Source organism: Python bivittatus, unplaced genomic scaffold, assembly GCF_059951505.1.
Source record: "Python bivittatus isolate LINGU-HERP-01145 unplaced genomic scaffold, Pbiv_v1 ctg000030_np1212, whole genome shotgun sequence".
NCBI lineage: Eukaryota > Metazoa > Chordata > Lepidosauria > Squamata > Pythonidae > Python > Python bivittatus.
The window spans coordinates 7,073,003-7,100,767 of NW_028277031.1; the positions used below are offsets into that span (position 1 = coordinate 7,073,003).

Genomic DNA, 27,765 nt, shown 5'->3' on the forward strand with positions numbered 1-27,765 from the left:
TGCTATTTGTTGCTCTAAAGTATTCTTTCCTAACTGCATACTTTGGAGGGGAAATCAGAACATTAGTCTCCCACTTCCAAAACCTCAGAATGGTAAAAGATGCATTAGTCAAGGATATAAATTTAAAATGATGGGCTAACACTACTTGTGCATGACTTTCAAAGATTAGGGAATGGAGAAACTTTAGAAAGGATCAATGCCATGAATAAGGTACAAAATAAATTGTAAAATTAAAATTTGAAAATTTCTAGATGGTGAGACTAGAGGTAAGAAGATTTGTAAAAACAGAAATCATGCTCAATCATAAATTATAGTTTATACATCACAACAGCTGGGTTTCTACAACACACCATACAGTTTTGTACACAGTGACAAAATTGTGGTTTATTTTAATAATATTGTTTGAAGTATTAGGAAAAAATGGGGGGGGATCTTAACATTTGAAATGAGATGGAAAGAGGATTTGAACTGTTTGTTTTTTTACAGGGTGGATAGGAACAGTTACAGAATTGACCTGTTGATAATGTTTTTTGTCTAAGTGGTTATATTAGAACAAAAATGAGAAAAGTCTCCAGTATTTATATATTTATTTATAAACATTAGGAAATCATTTGCTTACTAAATAATTAGCTGTGTTTAATTACAGTGCTTTTCTCTATTTTGTCATTTGTTCTTAATTCAAAACATGAATTAAAAGTGGAGGTTTGAATACAGTAATTGGTTTATGATTGGTTCATGATCATCCAGGCTTTGTTTTGGAAATGTATATGCTTTTAAGAAAGTTGAGTCATGTTTGAAATAACTCTGGAGGAAAATACTGTCTTCATTCTCTACAAAAGATACTAAGAGGGTGAAAGTAGATAAAAGGTAAAAATAGTTCTAGGAGGATATTTTGTGTGTGTGAATCTCATTTAGAAGATAAAATACTGACTACCTTGTTAAAATAGAACCCAAAGGATAATCATTTGTATATATAAATGTGCTACTAATATAAAATAAAAATTAGAAGGAAGCCTGACATTGTAGACATTTCAGTTCTTTTAAGAACCACACAGTATTTTAAAGAAGGAAAAGCAAAACAGTATTATTTCTGCACAAAGGTGATTATTTCAGGTATTCCCAGACATCCAGTCATTCGCCGTGGTTACCAGGCTGCCTTTTAAGGATTTGAACGAAATCGGCATTGGTTCCGTATTCGCACGTCGTGTTAGTAAAACGGAAGTAGACGCATCCGCATTTGATTCGGCCGAGGACTGCTTCAGAAGGGGGGCCGCGATCTAAGCCGCGGTCTGTGAATGCAGGAAGCCCCGCTGACCTCCCAGCGCGGGAGGCAGCCGACCGGGGGGCGCGACGTCGACGCGCCCGCCGGACTGCGCCGCCCGGCTCGGGCAGAACCCCGATGCGCTCTTTCTGCAGACGCTGGAGGAGGAGGAGGAGGATCCGGTAGGACCCTCCGCCTTCCTCCGGCCCGGCTGCCGCAGAGGCGCCCCCGCAGGCGGAGACTCCCTCCCAGGCTCGGAAAAGCCTCGAGCGCCCCTCCCGCGGCGTCCCCGCGCGGGTGCAGGGAGACCGTGAGAAGCCTCCTTTTCCCGCGCCAGGGCCAAACGCCCCTTTGCCCCCCGCTGCCTCTACCGGCGCTGAAAAGCAGAGCGGCTGCGGTGGGAGGAGCCCCGGGCGGCTGGGCGGGGCCGGGCTCGACCCCGGCCAATGGGAGCACCCGTGAGGGCCGCGCTCGCCCAATGAGGAGCGAGAGGGGGTGGGAAGCGAGCCAACGCCTCACAGCTCCGTTGCTCGCGGAGGCTCTCGCTGGTGCGGCGGCGGCGGCGGCGGCGGCGATGAGGATGGCCGCGCTGGCGAGCGCGGCCGAGCGGGCCGTATTGGTGAGGCCGAGCGCGGCGGTTCCGGAATTGAGGCTGTGCTGTGGGGAGGGGAAGAGGGACGGAGGGGGGCGCGTGACGTCACGGCCCGGCGCATGACGTCACCGTCTTGGGGGGTGACGTCCTCGCTGGGGATATTTTGGCCGCTTTTCCCAACCTTCGTGCGTAGGATTCGCCTCTTGCGGGATCTGCGGGGCGTCGGCGCTTCGGGGACTGGCCTGGGGTCCTTTGGGGCCTCCCCACACCCCTGCGAGGTAGGCTGCGGCGCGAGAGGCTTGGAGAAGCCCGGGTTTGCTTTAATCTTGGTTTGTTGGACAAGCCACAGTTGCTTTGGGGCACAAAAAAAAAGCCCCACCGTTTGCAATGGGGGGGAGCCAAGCGAGCCCCGAATTTGGGTCCAAAGGCCCCCTCCTCATTTTAAAGTGGGGGGCCGGTGCTCCCGGATCTGGGCCGCTGAAATCCACCGGGGGCAGCCGGGGTCTCCCTTCTGGGGTCCCTCCTGGCCCCTCAAGGCGGTGAACGAACCTAATGCCCCCGCCTCCTGTTTTGTTTCTTGATTCTTCCGATTTGCTTAGCCGCCCATCTCACAAACGTGACCCTGGGAGGCGTCCAGTAAAGGACAACCATAAAAACATTCCATCATTTAAAAAAAATCAGTATGGTTAAGAAAGGCTGAGTGGGAGCATCTTCGATGTTACAAACAGTGTGGCCGTTGCAACAATTCTCCAGTTCCTTGAGATCCCCAAGCCTGTGGACCCAACCGTGTTTTGAAGAACTTCCAGGAAGCTGCCAAGGATGGGGCCAGTCTCACTGTCCCCACAACAACAAGCCTGTGAGGTGGGCTGGGCCGAGAGAGGGGAACTGGCCCAAAGTCACGGGCTGGTTTTCATGGCTAAGGCAGGACTAGAACTCACCGCCACTGGGTTTCTAGGCCAGCATCTAAACCCCTACACCAAACCGACTCTCTTTCTCCCCAGCAAAAGGGAACTCTGTATCTCACAGAGATGCCATACTAAGATTGGGGGACCCTTTAATCCTTCTCTCCCTCCCAGCCCTTAAAGTACAAGCATATCTCGTTTTATTGTGCTTCACTTTATTGCGCTTTGCAGATATTGCTTTTTTTTTTTTAACCAATTCAGGGTTTGTGGCAACCCTGTGTCAAGCAAGTCTATCAGATAATGATTAGCATTTTTTAGCAATAAAGTATTTTTTAACTGAGGCATGTATGTTATTTTTTTAGACATAATGCACACTTAATAGACTACAGTCTGGGGGATACAGAACTTTAAGGTGCAGTGGGAAACCAAAAAAAATTCATGTGACTCGCTTTATTGCGATGCTCACTTTATTGCGGTGGTCTGGAACCGAACCCGCCATATCTCCGAGGTCTGCCTGTAACTCCCTGTAGGCTGATCTGTCAGCTCTCATACAGGGCGGTTGGGAGCATCGGCGTCGGATGGAACGTAGAGCCGCTCCCCAGGCACTGAAGGAAGAACAGGAGATAAATATTGCATAATACCTTCCTTTTTCTCCAGCTATGCAGCAGCGGCAGATTGAAGGGGATGGGAAGTGGGGAAGCATATGCCTCCCCCCTCCATTCTGCTTCGTGGGCTGGAGGGCGCCATCTCTGTGGAATTTGCTGCTGCCCCATACATTGGGGGTCTGGAAGGGGAAGGAGATATGTTGGGGGTCTGCAAAGGGAAGAAGATATATTGGGGTCCAGAAGGGGAGAAGATATATTGGGGTCCAGAAGGGGAAGGAGATATATTGGGGGTCCGGAAGGGGAAGAAGATATATTGGGGGTTGGGAAGGGGGAGAAGATACATTGGGGGTCTGCAAAGGAAAGAAGATGAGGTGGGTGGATCAGAATGACTGATGCAGCAGAGACCTCTGACCTGGCCAATGTTAGATTCAGCAGGGGAACCTTCAGTCTGGTGGATTTCATCCTGACAAGGGGGAAGGAACGTGGTTTAATTTCCCTTTTTTTTTTCTTCCTTTCCGTCATGTGCAGCTTTTACCTTGAAGTTGTAAATGATAGAGCCATCTAGTCAATATGTGCATTGCGTTTTTATCTGGGATTCTCTTACACCTCGACATGTGCGATACAAGCCTGCTTTGCCCCTCAAACAACCCTGGGAATTGGGTTGGACCAGTGTTTCTCAACCTTGGCCGCTTTAAGCTGGGTGGACTTCAACTCCCAGAATTCCCCAGCCAGTATTGCTGGCTGGGGAATTCTGGGAGTTGAAGTCCACCCAGCTTAAAGCGGCCACGGTTGAGAAACACTGGGTTGGATTAAGAGAGGATGACTGGCCGAAAGCATCTAGTGAATCTCTCCGTTCCTTAACCACTGTACCACACTGCCTCTTGGATCCTCCTAGCCAAGTCGTTTTTTTTCCTATTCACACCGAAGCATTTTCCTTCCTCACCACTAGCCTGGAATGATGCCGTCCGTTCTACAGGATTCTAGAAAACGGCTTTATTATTTGTCAGCTACGGAGTATGTAGTCAAATGTGATTAGGGGATGTCTTTCATTATGTTAAATTGGGGAAGCCAAACTTAACGTTCTTGCCTAAATCACGCGAGGCCTCTTTTCTAACAAATGTTCTTTGTGTGTTTTTTGTGATCTTGGCAAGTCCTGTGTACACTTATCTATTACTGACCTCATTCTGGTCTGAGAGTAGACAATGAAGGTACAGTAAGTGTTGTCTTATTTGTACAGACAGTCCTTGTTTTCTACAGACAATCACTAAAATTGGTCCAGGAGCTTTGGAACAGCAAAGGCAACTTACTAAAATAATTCTTATGGAGAGAGAATTGTATAAAGCTGTGTTTTTGTGACAGTGAGATGGGTGGTGACAAATTTGAAAATATATAAATATTTTTCAACCTTGGCAGCTGTCAGATGGCTGGACCTCAACTCCCAGAATTCCCCAGCCAACCTTGAGAAACCCTGGTGTAAAGAATATGAAAGATTTTATGGGGAAATTATTTTTCCTCCAAGGCAATACAAAAGAGGTTTGTTATTCACGTCGTCTTCTCTTTTTTATCCTGGGATTTTTAATTTTTTACTTTCCAGTCTGATCTACAGCCTGGGATTTCCTGCAAGTCCAGGTGTTAATCAGATCTGAACCTGCTTCATTTAAAAAAAAAAAAAAACAGGTTCTTCCCCCGGGAAATACCTTCCAGATGCCTCCCTGGTGTGTTCTGATTCGTTCAGAAACGGACTAGATACGGGCAAGTGGGCACCGGCATGCAAATGGGAAGATGCAAGTGAGAGAGAGAGGAGAGAGATGGCTGAAGTTAATATTTTGTTCCTTCCCAGGGTCATCCATCTTCAAATTAAAGGACAGCAGTCTTGTGAATATAGGTGCAAGTTAATGATTAAAGTGATGTTTAAAGTGAATAAATCACAGGCTCCTGCAGGAATTTGTTTGTCTTTGCCAGCTGAAGAACGGTCAAGGTGCCCTTGGAAGGAAACCTTGCTAAAGTAATTCCATTGTCCTTTAAGGACTTCTCAGTGCCCTTAAGCCAGCAGCCATTGGTAGCTTGTAGACTTATTCCGAGGTAGATAACTTGGTTTTTACTCCATTCCGAGTTGGTGTCATTGCTTTTTGGCCAAACTCAGCCTTTTTCCATGGGTGGGAATTCTGCCACCCCCACCTCCCCCCCAAAATTGCTGTGTTTGTTAAAGAGCAAAGCTGGATCTCCTATAAGAGCTTGGAGCACGTTCTGAAACATGAGAGATGTTCCTACAGAAGAGAGGAGGTGGGAGGTGAGTTGGGTTAAAGGTAAGCCTTCCCGATCATTGGGAACACTACAGATTGCAGAAGTGGCAAAACTGACAACTTTGATCAAAGAAAGGACATTGTCTGGTTTTGTTCCTCTTTGGAAACTACTCTTGGACTTTTTACTTGAGATACGCACAAAGAAAATGAAATTTTGATTTTGGGATTTGATGACTGATGTATTCTATAGTTAGAGAAATACCTTGTATTATTTTATTTATATTCCTTGTTGATATAGACTTATTTTGTAATCTTTTTAAATGTTAGAGCAAAGGACAGTTTTTATTATGTGAATTTTTAGATATTGGAGTAAGAGGTGAATGTATTTTATTCCTATGCCTGTCTCAAAGATAGTCGGAAGTTACTTTACTTTTTCCGTACTTTTCTCTCTTTTGTTATTTTTTTCTTTTCTTTTTGATTTTCTGTACTTTAATTTTTTCTGAAACTCAGTTAAAAATTTACACACACACACACACAGACACACACACAAAGGAAACATCACAGATTCTCCCTCCAGAATTCTGAATGACAGCGGGTTTTTTCCTCCTTTTTTTCAAGGGACGGGTCCCTTTCTAAGATTTTTTACAGGGATAGCCCAGTTTCTCTGTTGGAAATTCTAAACTAGGAACGGTGGGGCTTTGTTCTGTTTTTGCCATGTTGCGAAGGCAGGAAGGCAGTTGCAGCAGCCTCTGCAAGCTTTGTACCTGGTGCCTTTAGATCAGTGTTTCTCAACCTTACATGAACAGCATCTTGCAAGTCTGAAAGTACATTTCTCCCCCATCGCCTTTACAGTCCGAGAAACTAGGGAGGGTCCCTTCTGAGACGTTTGCCATGTCCCCATTCCTTCTGCGGGCTCAGCTGCCGGTTATCTAGTCTGCGGCTCTTCCTCCTGTCTCCCAGGGTCATTCCCACATATCATTATGCTGTGCGGGGACTTGAACCTGGATCTTGAACACTTCAGCCACCATGTTACACTGACTCTCTTATATCTCCCTCTTTGGAGAATACCTTTGCTTCTGCTAAGTTTATTTAATGTCTTACCCAGACGAGATGCATTCTATTTTCAGCACATGCATAGCCCACAGCTAAATTTGGTTCTGGTGCAGCTTAAAATCCAATAAATATTCAGTGGCATCTTATGAAACCTTTCAGTCCATTGTGCTGTGGACTCCCAATTTTAATATGCTTCCCAGAAAGGTGCAGTAATCACGCCGATCTTGATCTCTCTCTCTCGACTCAGGAAGAAGAGTTTAAATGGCTTTTACGAGAAGAAGTTCATTCCGTCCTTCGTCAGCTGCAAGAGATCCTGAAGGTGCTTACGAAAAGGAAAAATCTGTCTTCCAGTTTTGGTCAAGTCAAATCAAAATCTTTATTATGGTCAAAGACCAGCATAAGGAGGGTGGGGTGCAGTCAGTTTAAAAAGCATAGAAAATACTCCAGAATGATAACAGCAGATATAAAATTTTAAAAAACATATATCTAAAAGGGATCTAAAAGAAAAGTTATGAAAAGCTAGAAGATATTTAAAATATACATATTAAAACAAAGTGTATATAAAAAAGTCTTTTAAAAAAAACCTCACCCTATCCCTCCTTTTAGATTTTTTCCCCCCTGTTTTGGTATTTGACAGCCATTTCCAGGGCCTCCCCCAGGAGGATTTCAGATCTGCTGTGGGCTCTGCTTTTTGATTGCCGTTACTGAAATGATGTGCAGCTATTCTGAAGTGGGACACGAGTGCGCTTGTGGTATCTGTCGGTCCCTCTTAAAGAAGAGGTGCCTTTTCTTGGGCTTGCACAGTCGCCATACGATCCCAGGAAAATACACATTTGGGCAAAGGAGATGCCCGCAAGGTGTGATGACCTATGACTGCCTCTTCAACAGCTCCTCAACTCAAAATACATCTTCCCTGAGAATGCACAACCCCAGGAAAATGCACAGCTCCTTTAAGGGCAGGTGTCGGAAGCATCCCTGTGTCTCCTTCAAAGGATCTTTTCTGCTTTGAATCCCAAGAGCTAGGCACCCCTAATTGCCTCCCCTGTAATAGGATGACAGGGTATTGATCTGATGGCTGCTGGTTAGGGCTAGGTATAGATTTCACCAGTGCAGGGTTAGGCCAGCACGCACGCCTTGCCTCTAAATGTGGCCATACAGCACCTTGAAAATCATTAGGAAAAAGGTGCTTTGGAGCTCACAAACGGAACCCCTGTCTGCTACTCGTTACAAATCTTTCCCTAGGATGATGCGACCGCCCTTTACAGCAGCCGCCGCATCCTGGGGAAGGACACGGCTGCTTTAAAGAGTTCCAGAGAGATGCGTTTTTGCTTCTTGCGTGCTTTGAAGCTGGACTCCTTTCCCTCCTTTCTTTGCCTGCTACGTTGTGTCCCCGTGGGTGGGTGAAGTTACTTGGGTGGAATTTCTAAGTGGACTAATGGTTTATTTATAATATTGATTTAGTGGACCTAGAGCCCATCTGAATCCATGAGTTGAATTTACTTGGCCGCAGTGAGGAGCTGTGAAGTGCCTGCTGATTGCTCACGGGAGCGGGGTTGGAATAGATGGTTTGCCTCCTCAGCTTTGTTTTTTCAGACAACAGGATGGTGTTTTTCTGCTCTTAGATTCTGACTCGGGGGGGAAAAGAAATACTTGGAGTGGCTGATGCCCCTGGCACTGATCCTCTTCCTCTCTTTTCTCATCCAGGAGGCTTCTCATCGGTTTAATTTGCCAGTGAGCAGCTCAGAGGGGCCTGTCAAGCAGGAGAACTTCATCCTGGGCACTTCCAAGTAGGTAGAGGGCCTTGGTAGGTGACCGGCTTTTTCATAGCAGGCAGGAAGATGAGACGAAGCAGGATGAGCCACGTTCGGCCAGCCAGAGGGAGGAAAGCTTAGAGACTCTTCCAAACAGTTCCCGCTTCCTGCTGCCCCTTGAAACCTCTGCCAAAATTGGGGGGGCAGCTTTCTCTGGATCAGGAGCAGCGACTCTCCTCCAAGCTGCTGGAGAAGATCAGGGCTGCCGGTTTGGTGCACTCTGCTGTAGGAGAGGGAATTAACGCCCTGGCTGAGAGGCCTTCCATCTGTTTCCGGTGTCTGGGGATTGTTAAGCAGAACATTCAGCCAGTCTTCCTCACAGAGGAGATCAACAAGCTGCCACCAAAGACTTTCAGCCCCTTTTTTTTTTTAATGTGTTTAAGCCAGCATGCATTTCATCATCAAATCCCTCACCAGGCCTGTTTTAGATTCACCTTCCTGTTGTGAAAACAACCACCAGGAGCTCCTGTCTCGAGAGCCAACAGAGCCCGGGTTGCTAGATCAGATTAACCCTGCTTGGACGAGAATCGCACCTGCTTCTTACCCACTGCTGGTGCCCCCAAAGCTGGCTGAAACCAGATGCTCCCAATACCTCCAGATGGCTTTAAAGTGCATTGTCCATCTGTTGCATTGCTTGTGTGCAGGGCAGGGGGTGGTGGACTCAGGGGTGCCTTGTTTTGCCCCATTAATACACTGTCTTTATTTCAGCGCTGACCAGGTGAAGGGAATTCTAACCCTCCAGGGAGATGCCCTGTGCCAGGCGGTGAGTTCAGTGCAAGCTTTCTGTGCTGGCGAGGGAAGGAGGGTACCCCTGGGATCTCTCATCTCCCTCCCTACCTCTTGACAGATCTCTGGGGATCCCAGCTCCTTGCTTGCTTAGGATGATCAGCCAAACAGCACTCTGGCATCTGTTTACCCCGAGCCTGTTTTTCAAAGGAGCAGAAGGCCCAGCCTTGCCGATGCAGCTCCAGAAAACATTTCTGCTGTTCTTTGCTTGCTATCCAGCCCACGCCCCTTCTCAGAAAGAGCCTGGTTCAAACGTTCGCTCATCCGGGCACCACGCTTGCTTTTGACTTTGGTTTCGTTTCCGGCCAGCCGAGCGGCAAAACCCTGGTGCTGAAGAGCACGCTGGGCAGATGTTGGGGAGGTGTGCATTCCCCAGGTGAATTTGGCCTTTTGGCCTCAGGACAGTGTCCAAACAGGACCAGTCTTAAAAGGTTGGGTAACTTTAAATATCCTCAGGGATTGATAAGAATTGTGCCCACACGAGAGCATCAGTTGTCTGGTTGCAGCAGTTCAAACGGGCCAGGATTAGCATGTGCAAAAGCCTGTTTAGTTGGAAGGGACCAGTGAGGTCAGCTAGTCTCGCCCCTTTCTTAATGCGGGAATTCCAAGGAAGCGTCCCGGACAGGTGACTCCCTAACCTAGGCATGAACACATCCATCAAAGCCCACCTTTTCTCTAGATGAGTGTTTCTCAACCTTGGCGACTTTAAGATGAGTGGACTTCAATTCCCAGAATTCCCCAGCCAGCATGGCTGGCTGGGGAATTCTGGGAATTGAAGTCCACACATCTTAAAGCCACCAAGGTTGAGAAACACTCCTCTAGATAATCACCTCCCTGTTGAACAGCTGTTACTACTTGGAAAATTTTCCAAATATTGAATTGAAACCTGCCTTCTGGGACATCGGTCTGTTGTTTCTGTGTCCTGGATCATGGAACAAGAGCGGGCTTCTGGCGTCCTTTCAGGTATTTGAAAAGGACTGTCACATCTGCCCCCATCTTCTCAAGGCTCAATGGGCCCCGGTCCTTCGGCCTATTCTGTAGGACTTAATTTCTTCTTCCCTGGTCATCCTCGTTGCTTTTCGCTGAACCTTTTTGAGTTTCCGTGTCTCCTTTTCAAGTGCGGTGTCCAGAACTAAATGCAACTTGACCATTTGTGGTGGGGAGAGGGGACCCTAATCATGCCATGATATGGGGACATAATGACGGCACTTGCATGATTACAAAGCTGGGGTCATGTTTGTGACCTTGAGCTCGTCAGGAGGTAGAACTAGCCCTGTGATCTGACCCAAGTGTGACTCCGAAACAAAACTGTTGATGGCGCTGAAGTTTCCCTAAGGCTCATGAGTTTAAAAGGAAGCGGGTCCATTCAATGGATTTGTAGGGCAGAGAGGCACAATAATTTATGTATTTATTTATTAAATTTGTATGCTGCCCATCTCCCCTAGAGGGTGACTCTGGGCAGCTCACAATTAAAGTAAAACCCGAAAACAGTTAAAAATATAAATATCCACATTAATGAGTTAAAAAGTCAAACTATATAAAAAGATCATATACCTAAAAAAGGCTAAAAACATTCAAGATGACACGGGGGTAGAAGCAATTACCCCACAAGCCAATTCCAGTGGTGCAAGCCCCCATCCGGCCACCTGGCATAGCCAAGATTTCGCACTCTTCCTGATAATATAAACGGATGAAGCAGATCCCCAAGTTGCATGGCTTAAGCATAATAAAATCCCCTGGTTAATAATTTTGCCCAGGCACCAGATCAAGTAGGGTCTCTCTCTGCCTGCAGAGCCATCGTTCCCCGTATCAGGGCTGGCCCCAGCTGTGGATTCTTCAACATCCTTCTGGTGTGTTCTATTGACCCGTGTTAGAAATAGATTGGTGCTTTTGTGCCGGAGGGTTTGGGATTTGATTTCCCCCATTAGAAATTAGACAGGAGAATTTCTGCTGAATCTGAATTCTGAAAGGGAACCTGTGCGTTTTCCTCTCCTCTCCCTTTCACAGGATATTAACTTGAAAATGCCCAGAAATAACCAACTGGTGCACTTTGCTTTCCGGGATGATAAACAATGGAAACTACAGCAGGTACGTTGAACACCCTCGTACTTGGTGGATTTCTCTTCCCATTGAAAGGAATCGGGGGACGTTGTTTCTTGGGAGTGAAAAAACGAGAGAAAACAGAACATGTGAAGCTTCCAGCTTTTTCCCCAAATTATTCTATGGCTCTCTCCCCAATGCTTTCTCAACTCTCTACTGCAAGAACCGAATGCCGTGATACATTTTTTTTTGTTTTAAACCAGTGATGGGAAAATGGAGCTCTGTGTTTGAATTATCTGCATCAGTGAAAAGGAGATCAAGGTTAGACCTACAAGTTGTAGGAACCACAGAGTTTTAGACTGTCTAGTAAGCAAACTGCAGAGACCTCAGCATGTAGGGAAGTGTTGACACAACACCTCCTGGCTTCTTCTCCTGGGCATAACAGATACGTTGATTTGTTTCCAAATCAGCCGGAGGGCAGCTCTATCCTGCTTCAGTGGCCTCTAACCTCATAAAAACTGCCTATATTGGTTGGGAACACTTAGGCTTTAGTTTTGGAGAAAGTTATCCTGGTCAAAAGGATGCAGTTTTAGTCCTTGAGAATATATAAGCCATACTTCAGGGTTGTTAAGTTTAGAATCCAGACAAGAGAGAAGGGCTTGGAATCCTCTTTTCTCCATGCTTAATACATTTGCTAATCCTGTTTGGTTTTTCTCTTTCAGATTCAGGATGCCAGGAATCACGTCAACCAAGCAGTCTACCTGCTTACCAACCGGAGTGCCAATTATCAGTTCAAGACAGGATGCGAGGTTCTCAAGGTGAGCCAAGGGTCCTGCTTCCCACTGCACAATCCAGAATTGGACTTGCACCCGTTATCTTTCAAACCATCAGTCTTTCAGATGAGAGAATGTTTTAGCTGTTCTGAAACCCAGTTTATGATGTATCGTGTCCCAAATACAGTTTTCTGCATTTTGTCATCAAGGTCCTACGGCAGATGGATCAAGAAGGACCTCTGCTAGATGCTTTCTAAAACTGCCGCTGGAGTACAAGACTAGATGAGATTATTGATTGCTTAAGACAGAACTCCTTGGTAACAACATTGTACTGCCACCTCAATCTTGGCAAAGTTTCTGGTCAGCAGAGTCAGGGTTGGTGGAGGAGGTTCACAAACAACCTCAGCTGAGATCTTTGCAATGTTGTGAGTCTGGATCAACTCCCTGATGCTCTTCTTGTTCCTGTTCAATATCCAGTTCTCACCCACAAAGAAAGTCCTGAGTGCCATGATAAAAGTTGGGTGAGTGGCCTAACAACAACAACATCTAGGCCAGTGTTTCTCAACCTCAGCAACTTTTAAGATGTGTGGACTTCAACTCCCAGAATTCCCCAGCCAGCATTGTCCAGATTTTTTTGTTGAAGCAAGATAGCAATATCTGCTATAAGAAGGACCTCTACATAGGACTCAGATCACACATTTTTGATTGACTTCTTAGGCAAGAAATAGGCTGTGCATACGTTAATAATTGAAAGTTCCAAAGCAGTTTGAGAGCCAGTGTAGTCTTAACCCCTTTGCCCTTGTATGGCCGGATCTCTGCAACTGCAGGAGCAAGGAAGATGACCTTGATGAGACATGCGGGAGCTGTTGCCTAACCAAAAGGGGCTGAAACATTTTTTAAATCTAGAGGAATGAGATAATATTTGGCTTAGGCAGACACCTCCCTGATTCACTGAAGTATAAGGAGGAGGAGGAGGTGAAGCCCAATCAGACTTGCAAGATTCTGTTATTGTGACCATCTCAAGAGCTTTCACCGCCATGTGGAGTTGATTTCCTGGTCTGGGCTACCTTGTGTAGCCGAGAGCAACCACATTTCCAGATCAACCTAAACAAAGCTCTGTGTGCTGTTTTTTTTCCACCCCAGCTGATGGATGCTGTGATGCTGCAGCTGACAAGAGCCCGGAATCGACTCACCACTCCCGCCACTCTGAGCTTACCAGAGATCGCTGCCAGTGGACTCACGGTAAGTTGGGGTGGGGGAACCTTTGGATGGTGAGAAAAATTGATGTTGGGGTGTGTAGGGAGTCAAGGTAAAGTTGAAGAAGGTATAAAGAATCAGGAAGATGGCATTGATGGAGACATGTGAGCTCTATTAACAAAGCAGCGAGGGGTGAAACACGTCTGAAGTCCACAACCAGCAGATAATGTTCAGAAGTGCCTCAAGTAGAGACCTCCCTGATTCATAGGACTATAAGGAGGAGGAGGAGGAGGTCCAGCACAATCAGACTCGCAAGATTCTGTTATTCTAGCCAATCTCAATAAAAGTAGTTCTAGCCTTCCTGTGGAGCTGATTTCCTGGTCTGGTCTACCTCATGGGGCTAACAGGAGGTGTGTAACCAGAGGTTCCTCAATACTTGGTTATGCCAGCACACCTGGGGATCCCAGGGGACGGAGGTATTAGTGAGGTGGCTCCCTTATTTTTAATTTCCTTTTATTCTCTGTTTTATTTTGTTTTATGTATTTTTAAAGCATTTTACTGTTTTTTAGCTTTGTTGTACGCCGCCTGGAGTCGCCTAGGCTCCAATATAAATTGATTTAATAAATAATAAATAAATTTTCAGGGCGGGGGAGAGAGAATTGAGTTTCTGTGGAAAGTTTGGTTTAGGTTCAGTTTTGCTTTTCACATCAGGTAAAGGTAAACCTCCCTCAAGTTAAGCTTGACTTTGATTTCTTCATGGAGATGTCCATGTTGTATTCTTGGTGTTGGGCCTAACCCTATTCACCTGTTTTTTAAGCAGCCAAGTCCAGTTTGATGCTACCACCTGCTTACATTGAGTCTATTTTACAGTTTACAGGACAGTTTTTTTGGTTTTTTTTTAATGTTCCCCACCTCAAAATGCTAGGAAATTCTGCCACCCGTTTTCAGCAGCTGTGGTCAAAGGTGGCTTGGGGCGTACAAAGAAGAGGTTTGGTGACCAAGGATGTGGGCCAAGGTTGCTATTTCTGCAGTCAGGGGTATCCACAGGGTGTGGTCAAAAAAGTCAAGTTTTCAGTTGCAATGGTGCAGTTGAAGCTCTGCCTGGTTTTTTTAGGTGGGTTGCGTTAAAACTAAGTGGCACTTCAATCATACCTTCACAGCTCCCATCTTGACTTTTATGACCATAGCCTGGGAGACACTCCTGCCTGTGATAAACAAATGCTGCCTATATCAGCCCTTTAGTGACGCAGAACAAAACGGTAGCTCACGAATATCTGGCGGTTACCCAGCTTTTTCCAGCCCCAGAATTCCACCTTCAAGAGTTCTACAAAGCTTTTTCCAGCATAATCCTCCAGCGTCTTAGCACAGCTCCCCGAGGGTATTGCTAGCAAACGTCCACAGATTTCCCAGTAACCCAGGCTCAGTGTGATGCCCAAACAGATCCATTATAAATCTTTGATTGGCAACTGCCATGGGGCTAGAACAGTGTTTCTCAATCTCAGCAGCTTTAAAATGTATGGACTTCAACTCCCAGAATTCCCCAGCCAGCATTGCTGGCTGGGAATTCTAGGAGTTGAAGTCCATACATCTTAAAGTTGCCAAGGTTGAAAAACACTGGGCTAGAAGATGGCTTACAAAGCTTTTATAGAAATCACACTATTTTATTTATTTTTATTTATATATCAAATTTGTCCCCGCCCATCTCGTTGAAATGACTCTGGGCGGTTTACAGAACAATTAAAATAAATTAAAATTACAATATACAATAATCTTAAATAAATAGAAAATAAATAGATCCAAGGATAACTATATTTAATACACTGTGTTTGTTCTCTCTCTCTCTCTCTCTCTCTCTCTCTCTCCAGAAAATGTTCACTCCAGCTCTGCCTTCAGATATCCTGGTCAATTTCTATATCAACCTAAATAAGCTCTGCTTAACTGTCTATCAGTTGCACCCTTTGCAGCCCAATTCCACAAAGGTATGGAAACAGCAGGGACATCACAGGACACTCTTAGACTCTTTGCTATCGTTGTCTACTCACAGCAGCAGCTCTCTTTTGTCACCACTAGAGAGGTCAGCGTCAGTTCCTCCCAACAATAGAACCCCGTCCCCTGCCCCCAGACTGGTGCTTCTATGTTACCGAAACTCTGGGGAGAGTTGGCAAGGCACCTTCTGGCTTGAAGGAAGTGCTGTGTTTTCAATGAAGGGGTCAGCCCTACCTGGTAGGCCAGACTAAGAAACCCATGCCATATAAGTCAGGACTCCTTTGATTCCAACAGCCCTAGTGACAGAATCTTGCAAGTCTGAATGTGCTTCCGCCTCCCTCCCTTTTTCTTCATCTGAACTACAGAGAGGCTTATCTGAGATGTTTTCTCAAGTTACTTTCTTGGCCCGAGCTCAAGCCTCTCTTATCTGACCGTTGCCTTGGTAGCGGCTCTTCCTCCTGTTCTTCTTCCCTTTACAGAAGGGGCCCATTTCTGGTAGATTTTCAGTGATGTGAACCTTGGTCAAAAGTAAGTTGTGGATGAGCTTCAGAAGAAGTTGCACGAACGTTTTGCATTTGACATCAATCCGGCATTGCCAAAAGTTGTGAAAGATCATTAACTAATCTCTGATGAACTAGCCAGAGTTTGTTGTTTCTGTCACTTGCTCTTTATGAAATAGGAAATGCTGACACAGATAAGGTCTTACTTGAGTTGCCGAAAGACAGTAAATACACTCTTTGTATTCACTGATGTAGAATGGACATGCTACCAGAATAGGTTATTAACAAATTTCAAACCGTTTACATTTTAATTAAAAAAAAAAAGTTAGGTTAAACTTCCATTGATAAGTCAGCTCATAAGAGGGGGATTTTACAAAGCTTTGGAGTAGACATAATCTTACTCTCTGAAAAACAGGGATCAAAGGCTTTATGTTCCTTTTTCTATCAGTTGGTGGATTCCTCAGAATTAAGCCTGGAGTCCCTGCAAATGTATTGCAACCAAGCTGCTTGTAGCTGATCTTTGGGGGCTAATTCTGGATTAGGCGGATTTCCTCCGTCCTTCCTTCCTTACTGTGGTCAGACACTCTTACATAGAAGCTTATCTCTAGTCAAGCCTTGTGTCACGGAGTGAGGCTGAATGGCTCAGAGGATCCTGTGTGGGCCACCATCTTGGGGTTCCGACATGTCCTTGCCCAGGTGTGAGCAGGAGGTGGTGTGTAGCCAGATAACCCTCCTCTTCTTAAAATAATTTTGGACTTAATGCCCAAACGGCTCCCTCTTTTTCATTTTTTCCACCTACCTTTTGGTTGAGGAACTCAAGGCAACCAGCTCCTTCCTCCTGTTTTTTCCCCAACAATCTGGGAGGCAGGTTGGGCTGAGGCAGTGGCTGGCTCAGACACCCAGTGAGCTTCCAAGGCTGAACCTGGGTCTTCTCATTCCTAATCCAATGCAGTCACTTTTGCACCACTATGGCTCTTACAGAATGAAACTAACTTACGTCAGATAACACAGCTGGTTTTCTGTTTTGGTCACTGAACATGCTGGGCAGCTACTGCTCTCTTTGTTTTGTTGTTTAGTGCAAACCATGGATTCGTTCCCACACTATCATTTTTGCTATTTCTTGATTTCCCATTTCTCTCCATCCTCCCCCCAACAATAAAAATCTTGTGAAGTGGAGAGACTAGCCAATGGGAGAGAGAGTTATAGCCCAGAGTCATCCAGGGAGCCTTCTCTGGTTGAGCAGGTACTAGAACTTGGCTCTCTTTGGTGCCAGACCAACATCTTCACCACTTCATCACTCTGGCTCTCACTGAGAGGCAGAATGTTTGGCTGATTGGGCAGAAACTGGTGGGAGGCAGCACCCATGCTGTCAATCTTCTCATTTTAGCAGTAGGAAGTAGAAGAAATTGATGAAGACTATACTAGCTGGGAATGATAGAAGTTAGAAACCCACGTGGGGCATGGATTTGAGTAGATCTTTTCCTGTCCTACCATGGAGAAAACCTATCTATGTGGTCATTAGGAGTCGAAAAGGACTTGATGGTACATCAATGTACCATGGTACAAGTCTCCTGTCCTGACCTCTTTCCTGATTCTTCTAATGTTACCTCTTATTCTCGTAGCTTAAGAAGATGATCTTGATGGAGATATGCAAGATCCATTACTTGGGAGATGGGGGCTGAAACATATTTTAAGTCCAAAACGGACAGATAAGACTTGGAAGCGGCTCAGACAGACACCTCCCTAATTCACTGAACGATAAGGAGGAAGAGAAGGTTCAATGCAGTCTGACTTGCAAGATTCAGTTCTCACAGCCAGCTACAATAAAAGTAGTTTTCGTCTTCCTGTGGAGTTCGTTTCTTGGTCTGGTCTACCTCCTGGGGCTGACAATAGCATAGCCTAGGCAGGTTTGCCAGGCAACACCGAATCCATAGACACTGGGTTCTGTGACTGGCGCTTCTTCTTTTTCAGAACTTCCGGCCAGCTGGAGGGTCCATCCTACACAACCCTGGGGCCATGTTGTAAGTACCATCGTGGCTTGCTGGAGGGCTTGCCTTGATGGGAGAAAGGAGGGTCTTTTCTGTGTCGCTTCCCCGAATGCAGCAGCTTCTTTCTCATTCCACAGCGAGTACAGTAACCAAAGATATGAAGTCAGCCATGTGCACAAGGTAGAGTGCGTCGTGCCCTGGCTGAACGATGCCCTCGTCTTCTTCACTGTCTCCCTTCAGCTTTGCCAGCAGCTCAAGGATAAGGTGAGGTGAATGGGGAGAAATTGTTGAAGGAAGTTTCTTGCTTTCCCGTTATATATCCTTGAAATAACCATTGGACACGTGTAGCTTCAGGAGTCAGCGCTCTACAATGTGTGCAAAGCTTTGTAAGTTTGATCCGTGGGATTTTAAAAAGACATCAACATGTATGTTGCCCTATGTTGCCCTCACTGCTGCCCTAGAAAGAGGAAAGGTCATACTTAGGTGTAAGGGAGGGGTATAATGGTATGTGGGAAAGACCTTGGAAGACTGAGCCAAGAGATGCAGCCAAGGGAACAGATAAGAGACAGCATAGCCCGCAGCTGGATAATGGGTGAGACAAGAGGCTCAGAAGGGACCCTCCCTAGTTTCTCAGGCTGTAAAGGACACGGGGGGAGAATTGTACTTTCAGACTTGCAAGATTCTGTTAATGTAGCTTTACAATAAAGTAGAATTAGCTCATCTGGTTGTGATTCTTATCTGGTTTACCCCGCAAGGCCGACATCAATCTTGCAAGTCTGAAAGATGATCTCTCCCCTGATCTCCTTTCAGCCCGAGAAGCTAGGGAGGGTCCCTTCTGAGCCTCTTGCCCTACCCATTATCCAGCTGCGGGCTGTGCTGTCTCTTATCTGTTCCCTTGGCTGCATCTCTTGGCTCAGTCTCCCAAGGTCTTTCCCACATACCATTACAAGGGGTCTGCAAGGTATGGTCCAAAAAGATGGTGGCTGTGACTGTGGGATCAACGCCCACCTGTATGCACATAAAAAAGAGGCGGAGCTTTGCACCATAGTAGCCACCATTGACCAAACCCTGCAGACACCCTGCTGTAAGACAATGCCGTATACTTATTAATTATTAACTCTTGGAAAGAAAGAAGCTATGATCCCATCTAGAACTGAGCTCTCCAGTGGTCAGTACCTTCCATCGATGTTGATTAAAATATGCAGAGATAGACGAAAACTCTGCTGGGAAAGAAGGGTTAGAAAGAAAGAGCTTCAAGCCCCCCCCCAAACTATTTGGCCTGTATTCCAGCATTTCCTTGTCTAGTCCAAAGTAGCCAGAGACCCCCATGTTCACTATCATTGTCCTATTAGGATTCTTCATAGGGTTGGAAGAAGTGGCACCATTTCCCAGAACTGTGTCTGCTCAGAGGAGCAAAAAGCTCCCTTTGGACCCAAGCAAAAAACCCCTTTGGCTCCTTTGCCCAAAAACAAGGCAGTGCTTCCTTTTTGGGGAACATCAGCCGATGACAAGTTTCCCGTTGCAGATCTGACCCTGCTAAAGAACTTGAGCTAGTGACCGACCACACACCCGCTTCTGATCTCCTTTTGCGTTCTTGTTTTTCCCAGATCGCTGTCTTTTCTGGCTACTGGAACTACCGACTCTACTGATCCTCCCGCAAAGAGCGGTCCAGTCAGTTTCAGCCACTCCCTTCCCGCGAAGACCTCACAATATAAACTATATCTGCGAGGAATCGCTGGATTCTACCATTCCATGGTAGCTGATGGGTAGGAGGCAGTGGCTGGCATTGGCATCTTCGTATTCAGAATGTCATTATTTATTAGCACTTTAGAAGTATGTACATTTCTTTCCATGGGATCAAAGCCAGGCTGAGCCAATAAACACTGGTCAAACCTCACCCCGTTGGAAGGGGAAAAGGGGTTAAAAACAAGAGTGGGAACAAATTGCAGGTTATGCTGCCTCTGTGTTACGCTTGTCTCTGGCCAGAAAAACCAGCCAAGAGGCGGACACTCCCTGTTCCTTCCTTGGCTAATCCTTGTCATATTTTGGGTTTTGTTCTCACTCCTGCCAGCCCCTTTTCTAGTCTTTTGCACCACAGTGATTGTTCATTTCCATAACATTGTCTTTGAAACGTTAAGGGACGTCTTTGGATGTGGTGGTGGGTTACCACCTACTTTTTATAAGCAGAGAGGCACTGCTTATTCATCAGGTCTTCCAGGGAACCATTTCTGGCCACCAAGCAGTAGGACATACCAGGGTGGTCTTGGTAACAAAGGGGTTCAGTTGCTGCTAAATATATGTGAATCATTCCTTGCACCTATATCTTGTGTGGAATAAATATCCCTGATTATTGTGGTTTATGGCTTTGTGTCTTTGGAGGAGAACCCTTGACATGGCTTTTTGGGGGGAGGGGGTTGGTTATGTGCATGAGAGACAGAGAGGAAGAGATGGAGAATTGGATTGAATTGAATTTCTCTTTGCTCAAGGATGGCTAAATCCTTGAATGGGCCAAAATGACACGGAAGTTCATTTTGTAGAATGGAAAGGATCCAGGCTCTTTATCCATGCTACATGGTGTTTTTATTATGTGCAAAAAGCAGATTCTCCCCGCCCTCCGATGGATCTGCTAAAGCCTGGATTGAATGGTATCTTCAAAAGAGTTCCTTTTCTTCGGTTACTTTACAGCCAATGCAACTTTATTCAACACAAATCAGAAACTGCCTCTATATAGTAAAAGATTCACAGCAATCTGAGACTACATTTTACATTGGAATTAGGACATTTATCACAGCATATTGAAAGGAACAAATCTGGAGTTCTAGAAAAAGAGGTTATAGTGTTGTCCTGAATTGGTCAACGTTTTAGAGCATTACAAAGACAGCAATGGCATACAAAGGTGGTACAATGTCTGGCCTGTTTCTACAGAGAAATCAATTCTAGGCAATAAAAACAGCCCATACTCAACAGCCCTTGAGTGCTATGTCTTTTTGCTGTCAGTATTTGATGGGAACAAGATGGCCAAAATAGACACTTTGTGATTTATTCTCCATTCTTAAAGCACACACTGACAGAATCAACTGGTAGATTGCAAGATCAAGTTTGCATGTCTTTGCAAAGGAGAATTATCATTGCTCATGGACTAAGTATCTAGTTAGATCTCTTCTTGTCGGTAATGATCAGAAGCAGCTGATAGTTGGTAATGGTGAGAATTGTTGAATTGTTCTCCCCAAGCTTATTGCAAACCGACATGGACTAAGAATCATAATTTGAGTATCTAAGCCTCTTGAGGCTCACCTGTCATGCAGTTCCTCCAAGATGAGATCTGATTCTTATAATAAATTCCAGCATAGCAGAGAAAAATCAGTAAAGACGGTTGCTCAGGTGATCACCCATAAGTCTAAGACTCCATGCCCATATTATCAATACCAACTTTTCTTTTCTTGATCTGTAGACATGGAAGCAATGTTTAGAGTGTCAGGGAGATGAAAGCATTATATGACAATAATGGCAAATTTGTCCAGTGGGAATTCTCTTTATTCGCTCCTAGGCTGAACCACAATTCAATTCCAGAATTAGTATCTAGCAAAATCAGGTTAGAACAGGAAAGGGGAACTAAGTTTGGACCAAAAACAGCTAGATTTTGTTCCCCACGGTCCTCTAAATGTCACTGTTGGGTTGATGTTGAAACTGTACTTCCCCCCAGTCTTCTCTCTCACCTTTTTACCTCTCTGTATGGAGAAAAGATGACTACTTGTAGCACTTGTAATGCACTTTCAGGATGTTAACAGTTATGGCAAAGTTGCTGCAACCAAGAGCCGTGACCTCATGAAAACGGATGCTTTGTGAAACTAGGATTCTCACAGAACCTTAGCATTGGAAAGGATTGTTTAGGTCCATGCATTTCATTTCTGCTCAGTACACCAGTCCGATCTCAAGCATCTCTGATGGACCAGTGGTTCGATTTCTGCTTGAATGCACACAAGGAAGGAGGACTTCCTACCACCTCAAACGGTTGCCTGTTTAGAACTTTTCCATAACCTCCTACCATGTGCCTTCCTGTAACATAAGGCCATCATACCATGTCCTACTTTCTGGGAAATAAACAGCAGGTGATGACCAACTTCATCCTTCTTGCCTTTCCCACTGGGAGGTCTGGAGTGGATGAAAGCCCCAGGAATCACACCGAGCCTTGTACTGCAGCATCTCCTTTGTTCTTGATAGGAAAGGCCACCGCCGTGAGCTGCAGTTTTGGGGAAGTTGGAACTCCAACTGTCCACTGTGATGGGGTGGGGTGGGGTGGGGTGGAATAAGGTGAGGGGTTTAATCTGGGGATTCAGTTTGCCATCCCTAATTTAGGGCATCAGGCTGGAGTTCCTCATGGCTTTCAAAGGACCATGCTTTAATTTGCTGACTATTCCTAGTAGAGTGGTGTTCAAACTTCATACATTCAGGAAATGATTTTCCTAGATTTCTCTGCATTTCTATCCTGTAAGTTTTTTAAAGGAATGTTGCCACGTGTTCTAAAACTATGTACGCTGTTTGCCTGATCAATATATTTTGGAAAGCGCACTCCACTTTCTTTGTGGCAAACGTGAAAGGCCCCGGTCACTCCATTTCCTTTCAGTTTATTGTAAACTGGATCAGCTCTTTGATTTAAAGCAGGGGAGAGTTCTACATGCAATAAAATTAGAGGTAGTCCAGTCTGTATGGAAATAAGGTTCTTTGTATGAATGGAAGGGCCAAAACTGTAGTAGAAGATAGGTGTTGTTTAATGAAGCCCCCAAGCTCAATTCCTGCCATCTCCAGTTGGAGATGCAAGAGGCTTCTGCTTTGAAACATGGAAAGCTCATTTTTCAGACTCTACTGGGTTAGATAGACCTGAGGTCTGACTCTGTAGCAAGCTGCTTTGCCAGAATGAGAAAGACACGCGTGCACACATGTCCTTGCTGCTAAGCTGGAGGCCTGAATCTGCTCCACCATCCAATGTGCACCTTTAGACCATTTAACTGTTGAAGTCGCTTACCTTCTTGTATGAACCAGAAGACTCACAATCGCAGCAGCAACAGCGGATCAATGCAAGGAGGGCCAGCAGGAGAACCATCCCTGAAATGGGGAAAGAAATGGCTGGGTCAGTGCCTGAGTTGGTGGCCAGTCAGAAACCAAGGTGACTTTTCTCCTAGACCAAGAAACTATAGGTACTGAGATATTACTGAAGGGTGCAGGCCAAACAGTTGGCTTTATGGGCAACTTTTCCTGTGTGGAACTCAAGAAGACCTGGGTTTCCATGAAGTATTTTTCCTGCGTTGACCCACCTTGTGCTGACTTAACTCCACCAAGCTGGTTTCTGACCATGTTGCTCTTGCTTCCTATTTCTTTTCTCACCCCTCTGGGAGGGTGCCATCTGGATTCTTCTGAGCACCCAAGTTACAAAACCCTTTTGAGCCATGCAGGCCCACCCAAGTTAGCGACATCAGGAGCAGAGCGGTTTGCCATCCAAACTCTTCCGCTCCTCCCACCACTTACCAATGAAAGTGAAGAAAATGGCAAAAGCCACGATGTCCCAGGTAGTTTGGAACAGCTGCTTGTTTTGCAGACGGCTCAGAGCATCGTTGACCTGCTGACTTATCTCTTCAGCAACATATTTTCCAGGACTCCCCATTTCACCCCTTAGTGCACCTGCCGCAATTCAGTTTCAGCTGCCAAGAGAGGAAACAGATGATCAGCACAGCCACACTTCTGCAACTCACAGGAAAGCATTCCAGTTCAGTCCGTTCAGGGGTGATGAAAGAAGGTTATAAAACTGCAAGGGGAGAGAAGGGTCTGGCTACATCTGCATGGATAGAGCCAACGTCACATGGAAGAGTTTCTGCAGGCCGCTGTCTTACGTGAAGGCCCCCTCCAGCAAGAATGTGTGGCTGTCATCTTCAAGGGCGACAACACAACATGCAGAAAATTGGAGAGGCAGAACTATCTGCTGCAGCCCCGTTCTCCACTTTTGCGTTCTAGGAACCCCTCTTAATACCAGTTGAATAGCACCAGGAGTATATAATCTTCTGGGCTGAAGAAACACACTTGACCTCTAAGGAGCTGGAGGCTAAACAACGGGCAGACCCAGAAGAAATGTGAGCGGGCCAAAAACTCTGGACCTGATTTAATTTCATTAAATATCTTCATCACTCCCATTTTATCAGGTACAGTTGATATCCTGCATTTTCCTTCTACCTTAAAGCACGCAACAGGACACCAACTTTTGGAGGAGCCCTGAGGATCACGCCCAAGTCTTTCAGAACCTCATTGCTCATTTCAAAACAAATCCCAGATCAGTCGGCCTTCTCATATCTCTTCTGTAGCCAGTGTGACTTTTATAGCATTATTATAGTCTACTGCTTAAGTTCCATAAATTCATAATGACTTTATGATGTCCATTGGAATTGGGTGGCTAGAATAAATGGGAATAAATAATTAATAATATGAATAACCTTGCGAGATCTTATGGCGGCTGCTTCCTTACTTCCCCCCTCCCCCCCCACATACAAGGAAATGGAGTCCAGCTTAGAATATTGAAGAACATCGCACAATACCATGATACTAGCAGACAACTTTCTGAAACACAGCATTGTCGTCTGAACATTGGGATCCCGAGCCCCCAGTGGTATCTGGTGCTGTGATGGTATGTGGGAAAGATCTTGGGAGATAGGGCAAAGAGATGCTGCCAAGGGAACAGTCAGATAAGAGAGGGTGTAACCTGGAGGTGGGGCAAGAGGCTCAGAAGGGACCCTCCCTAGTTTCTCGAGCTGTAAAGGAGATGTTGGGAGAATTGTACTTTCAGGCTTGCAAGACTGATATCAGCCTTACCAGGTAGACCAGGCAGGAAACACAACCAGATAAGCTAATTCTATTTTGCTGTAAAGCTACATTGGCAGAATCCTGCAAGTCTGAAAGTATCATTCTCCCGCCGTCTCCTTTACAGCCAGAGAAACTAGGGAGGGTCCCTCCTGAGCCTCTTGCCCCAACCGCTATCTTAGCCGCGGGCTATGCAGACTCTTATCTGACCTTCCCAAGGCAGCGTCTCTTCACCCCGTCTCCCAAAGTCTTTCCCACATACCATCGCAGGTGCAGCACAGATAAGAGTTGCAGGGCAACAGCTAGATTTTATTATTCACTTATTTATTACTCAAATGGATATAACTGCCTGTCTTATCTCTATGAGTCTGGGCAGTTGACGAACAGGTAACTATAAACACACCTACACAAAAAGAACAATGCAACAATGTAAAAACAAGGGGGGAATAAACCCATACAAAAACATATAAAAAGCCACCTTAAAATACATAAAACTCACAGCCCATAATCCCATTCCTCAAAACAATCAGAACGTCCACAGCACTAGCCCCGTCATGCTCCCAGGTCCCCCTGCCTGTTGGCAAAGCCGGGTCTTCAGGGGCTTGCGAAAATTATTACTTTCAGTGAATTTGGGGGGGGTTCACAGCAGCGGAGTAGCATCTGGTCCTCACGACTGTGACTCATGATGCAAAAGGCATTACACACACACACACACCATGCCTTTCCCCAAGTTTTTAGTTCCTCCTGCAGCCCCCATGCCAGCAGATTCCTCCTTTTTTTAAAAAAAGACAAAACCTTCAAAGTGGACAACACCAATGAATTTGTCAAGGTGGTCCTGTCTTGAGCTGCGAGGTTCTCTCAACCTTTACCTTGATCCCAGCGGCCGCCCGGGTTTCACCTTCGTCTCCTAGGTCTTAAAAGCTCCAACAGTTGCCGAAGGTCTGAAGGAGAAGGCTTCCTTAGAGAAGGAGAACTACGAGGAAGTTGAGAAAGCCAACTTTAAAAAGTCGCACTTTAGTTTGTAAGAAACTTTCCAAAAGAAACTCCCCAACTGAGGATAGAAAGGAAGGAATCCACGTCCACCCACCTCGCCTCACCTGTTGGGAATTCTTGGTGGGAAAAGTCACCTGCAACCCCTTCGTTGACTCTGCTTTGGTGCCTATGGGGCCAAGTTCTTTTCACTTCCTTGTTCCTGTTTCTGCTTAAGCAGGGGTTGATTTACAACACAGCCCAAGGTGGACACGCCCTCGTCTACTGCTAGGAAAAGAGAAAGAAAAAAACAGCCAGACCAAAAGGTGAGAGCAAACAAGAACAATGTTCTTCCTTAGGGCCACCGGAGTGGGGCTACGAATGATGACCAGTAGACGTCAGCCAAGGGCTTAGATGTGGATTTTAGCAGGTCAGATCTGATAGCCTTAGCTCAGTGTTTCTCAACCTTGGCCCCTTTAAGATGGGTGGACTTCAACTCCCAGAATTCCCCAGCCAGCAAGGCTGGCTGGGGAATTCTGGGAGTTGAAGTCCACCCATCTTAAAAGGGCCAAGGTTAAGAAACACCATTTTAGCTTGTCCATGCTCCACTTTGGTTAGATATTGGTTAACACTATTTCTGTATCACCAGCTTCCAAAAAGGTACCCCAATGTACTCAAGCAGTCCTTGTTCTGGGTTTGCATGTCAAAACTGAACCCCTGACTGTACAGGCTGGGTCTGCCCAACACATTAGGCTAAAATGTGGGTTATTCGTTTCTGCTTTAAGGTGTTGTGTGAAGGTAGTGTCAGCTGTGGAAACTTCTAAGATAGTGTTTTTCAAACTTGGCCAGCATCCACCCATCTTAAAGTTGGCTGGGGATTCCGGGAGTTGAAGTTCACGCATCTTAAAGTTGGCTGGGAATTCTGGGAGTTGAAGTCCACCCATCTTAAAGTGGCCAAGTTTGGGAAACACTGGGAAATACTTAAACTCCCATTCGCAAGTTATGGATTAGCTCATCCCAGCAAGGAGCTGTAACAAATCCTGCCTGGCTAATGCATCTGTTTTGCATTTCCAAATAGTTGGTTCTCATTTTCCTACTAAAACAAAACAAAACACTGAAATGCACGTGAAATGTTTTTATAGGTGCCTTCCCAAGGCAGTAAATACTGAGAATCAGGGAAAAAATGTAGCTCTGGTTATTGGAGAGTCCTGCAGATGGCAGTGTTGCAATAGTTTTCATGCAGAGAGAGTCTCGTTCAAAGCTCCTCTTTTCTGGGTAGGTTCACACACTGCATCAAGCCATGGCTTGTTTAACAGGGCACACTGCACGGAGTGGGCACACCCTGCAGGGAGACTGTACTTCCTGATCCTTCTTTCTGGATCTGAAGAGGTGATTCTGGCAGGGCATTTGATTAGGGTGCACAGGTACGCCTCGTTGTGTCCATTCCTAAAATTTCATATCTGCACCCCGTTCTTTGTCGAGTTTGTGCTGCAACACGATCGCTTGCGTGATGAGAACATTGTAGGTGCGAACTGGTAAAGATGCTCTCAGTCCTCCTGATTTCAGAGCCATCGGTCTCAACAGCTGGAAAATTCCCAGGGATCATTTCTCGTTTAGTTTGCACCCAGCCCACTTCCAGTCAATCTCTCCAGCCAGATCACAGCAAATACGCACACCGCTCGGTTCAGCCAGCGAGAAAGACAGCTGGATGTTTATTTCTTAAACCTCAGCAAACACCAACACGGAGCTGACAAAGGGGGATTAAAGGCCAGCAACAGCAGACGTAAGGAAAAATAAACGCAAGATGCAGGGATGCGCATCACCTCTATATCAAAAGGGCTGAACTTTCCGGAGCCACTGGGAAAAAAAAAACGGGATAATTAGCAGGGACAGTCCCAAAGGGTGATCGCCTTTGGTGATTCTGGCTTTAACCCTTTTCTGTGCCCAGCAGTAGCAGAATAGAGATGGAAAGTAGGCCACCAGGTGATCCCCCCTCTCTTCTGCACCTTGAGCAAAACAGTTAGGTGGATGGAAATGATATATGCAACACTTAGAAGTTTTGATCACTCATTTGGGACTGGATCGTGCACCCCTTCAGCCTGAGATCACTTTATGGAAAAGGTAATGGTGACACATAACTGGGTTCACACTTTGCATTCAACCCTGCGGTGGTCTGGGCTTGCTTTGTGTAGAAAAAAAAAATAGAGAAAATAAGA

The 27,765-nt window shown here is 45.7% G+C and overlaps 2 protein-coding genes across 8 annotated transcripts; one reads left to right on the forward strand and one right to left on the reverse strand.

The window, feature by feature from the left end:
- The first annotated feature begins 1,744 nt into the window (after positions 1 to 1,744).
- ROGDI (rogdi atypical leucine zipper) lies at positions 1,745 to 20,093 on the forward strand. 6 transcript variants are annotated; one of them, XM_088153167.1, is made up of 11 exons: positions 1,746 to 1,880; positions 6,904 to 6,975; positions 8,361 to 8,443; positions 9,176 to 9,230; positions 11,261 to 11,341; positions 12,016 to 12,111; positions 13,210 to 13,308; positions 15,129 to 15,242; positions 17,721 to 17,770; positions 17,875 to 18,001; positions 19,345 to 20,093. In XM_088153167.1, exons 1-11 carry the CDS (start codon positions 1,836 to 1,838, stop codon positions 19,384 to 19,386), a joined length of 864 nt encoding a protein of 287 aa, XP_088009293.1. In that variant the 5' UTR covers positions 1,746 to 1,835; the 3' UTR covers positions 19,387 to 20,093. The 6 variants fall into 6 exon arrangements, with proteins under 6 accessions (XP_088009298.1, XP_088009293.1, XP_088009310.1 ...); XM_025171638.2 differs by lacking the exon at positions 1,746 to 1,880 and adding an exon at positions 4,128 to 5,650; XM_088153172.1 differs by lacking the exon at positions 15,129 to 15,242 and having other exon boundaries at positions 1,745 to 1,880.
- Positions 20,094 to 20,411: 318 nt separating this feature from the next.
- SMIM22 (small integral membrane protein 22) lies at positions 20,412 to 25,833 on the reverse strand. 2 transcript variants are annotated; one of them, XM_025171639.2, is made up of 5 exons: positions 25,678 to 25,833; positions 25,450 to 25,553; positions 23,261 to 23,433; positions 22,761 to 22,840; positions 20,412 to 21,182 (listed from the first exon to the last, which is right to left on the reverse strand). In XM_025171639.2, the coding sequence occupies exons 3-5, from the start codon at positions 23,394 to 23,396 to the stop codon at positions 21,135 to 21,137; spliced, it is 264 nt and encodes an 87-aa protein (XP_025027407.2). In that variant the 5' UTR covers positions 23,397 to 23,433; positions 25,450 to 25,553; positions 25,678 to 25,833; the 3' UTR covers positions 20,412 to 21,134. The 2 variants fall into 2 exon arrangements, with proteins under 2 accessions (XP_025027407.2, XP_025027408.2); XM_025171640.2 differs by having other exon boundaries at positions 25,668 to 25,787.
- Between the last annotated feature and the right edge of the window lie 1,932 nt (positions 25,834 to 27,765).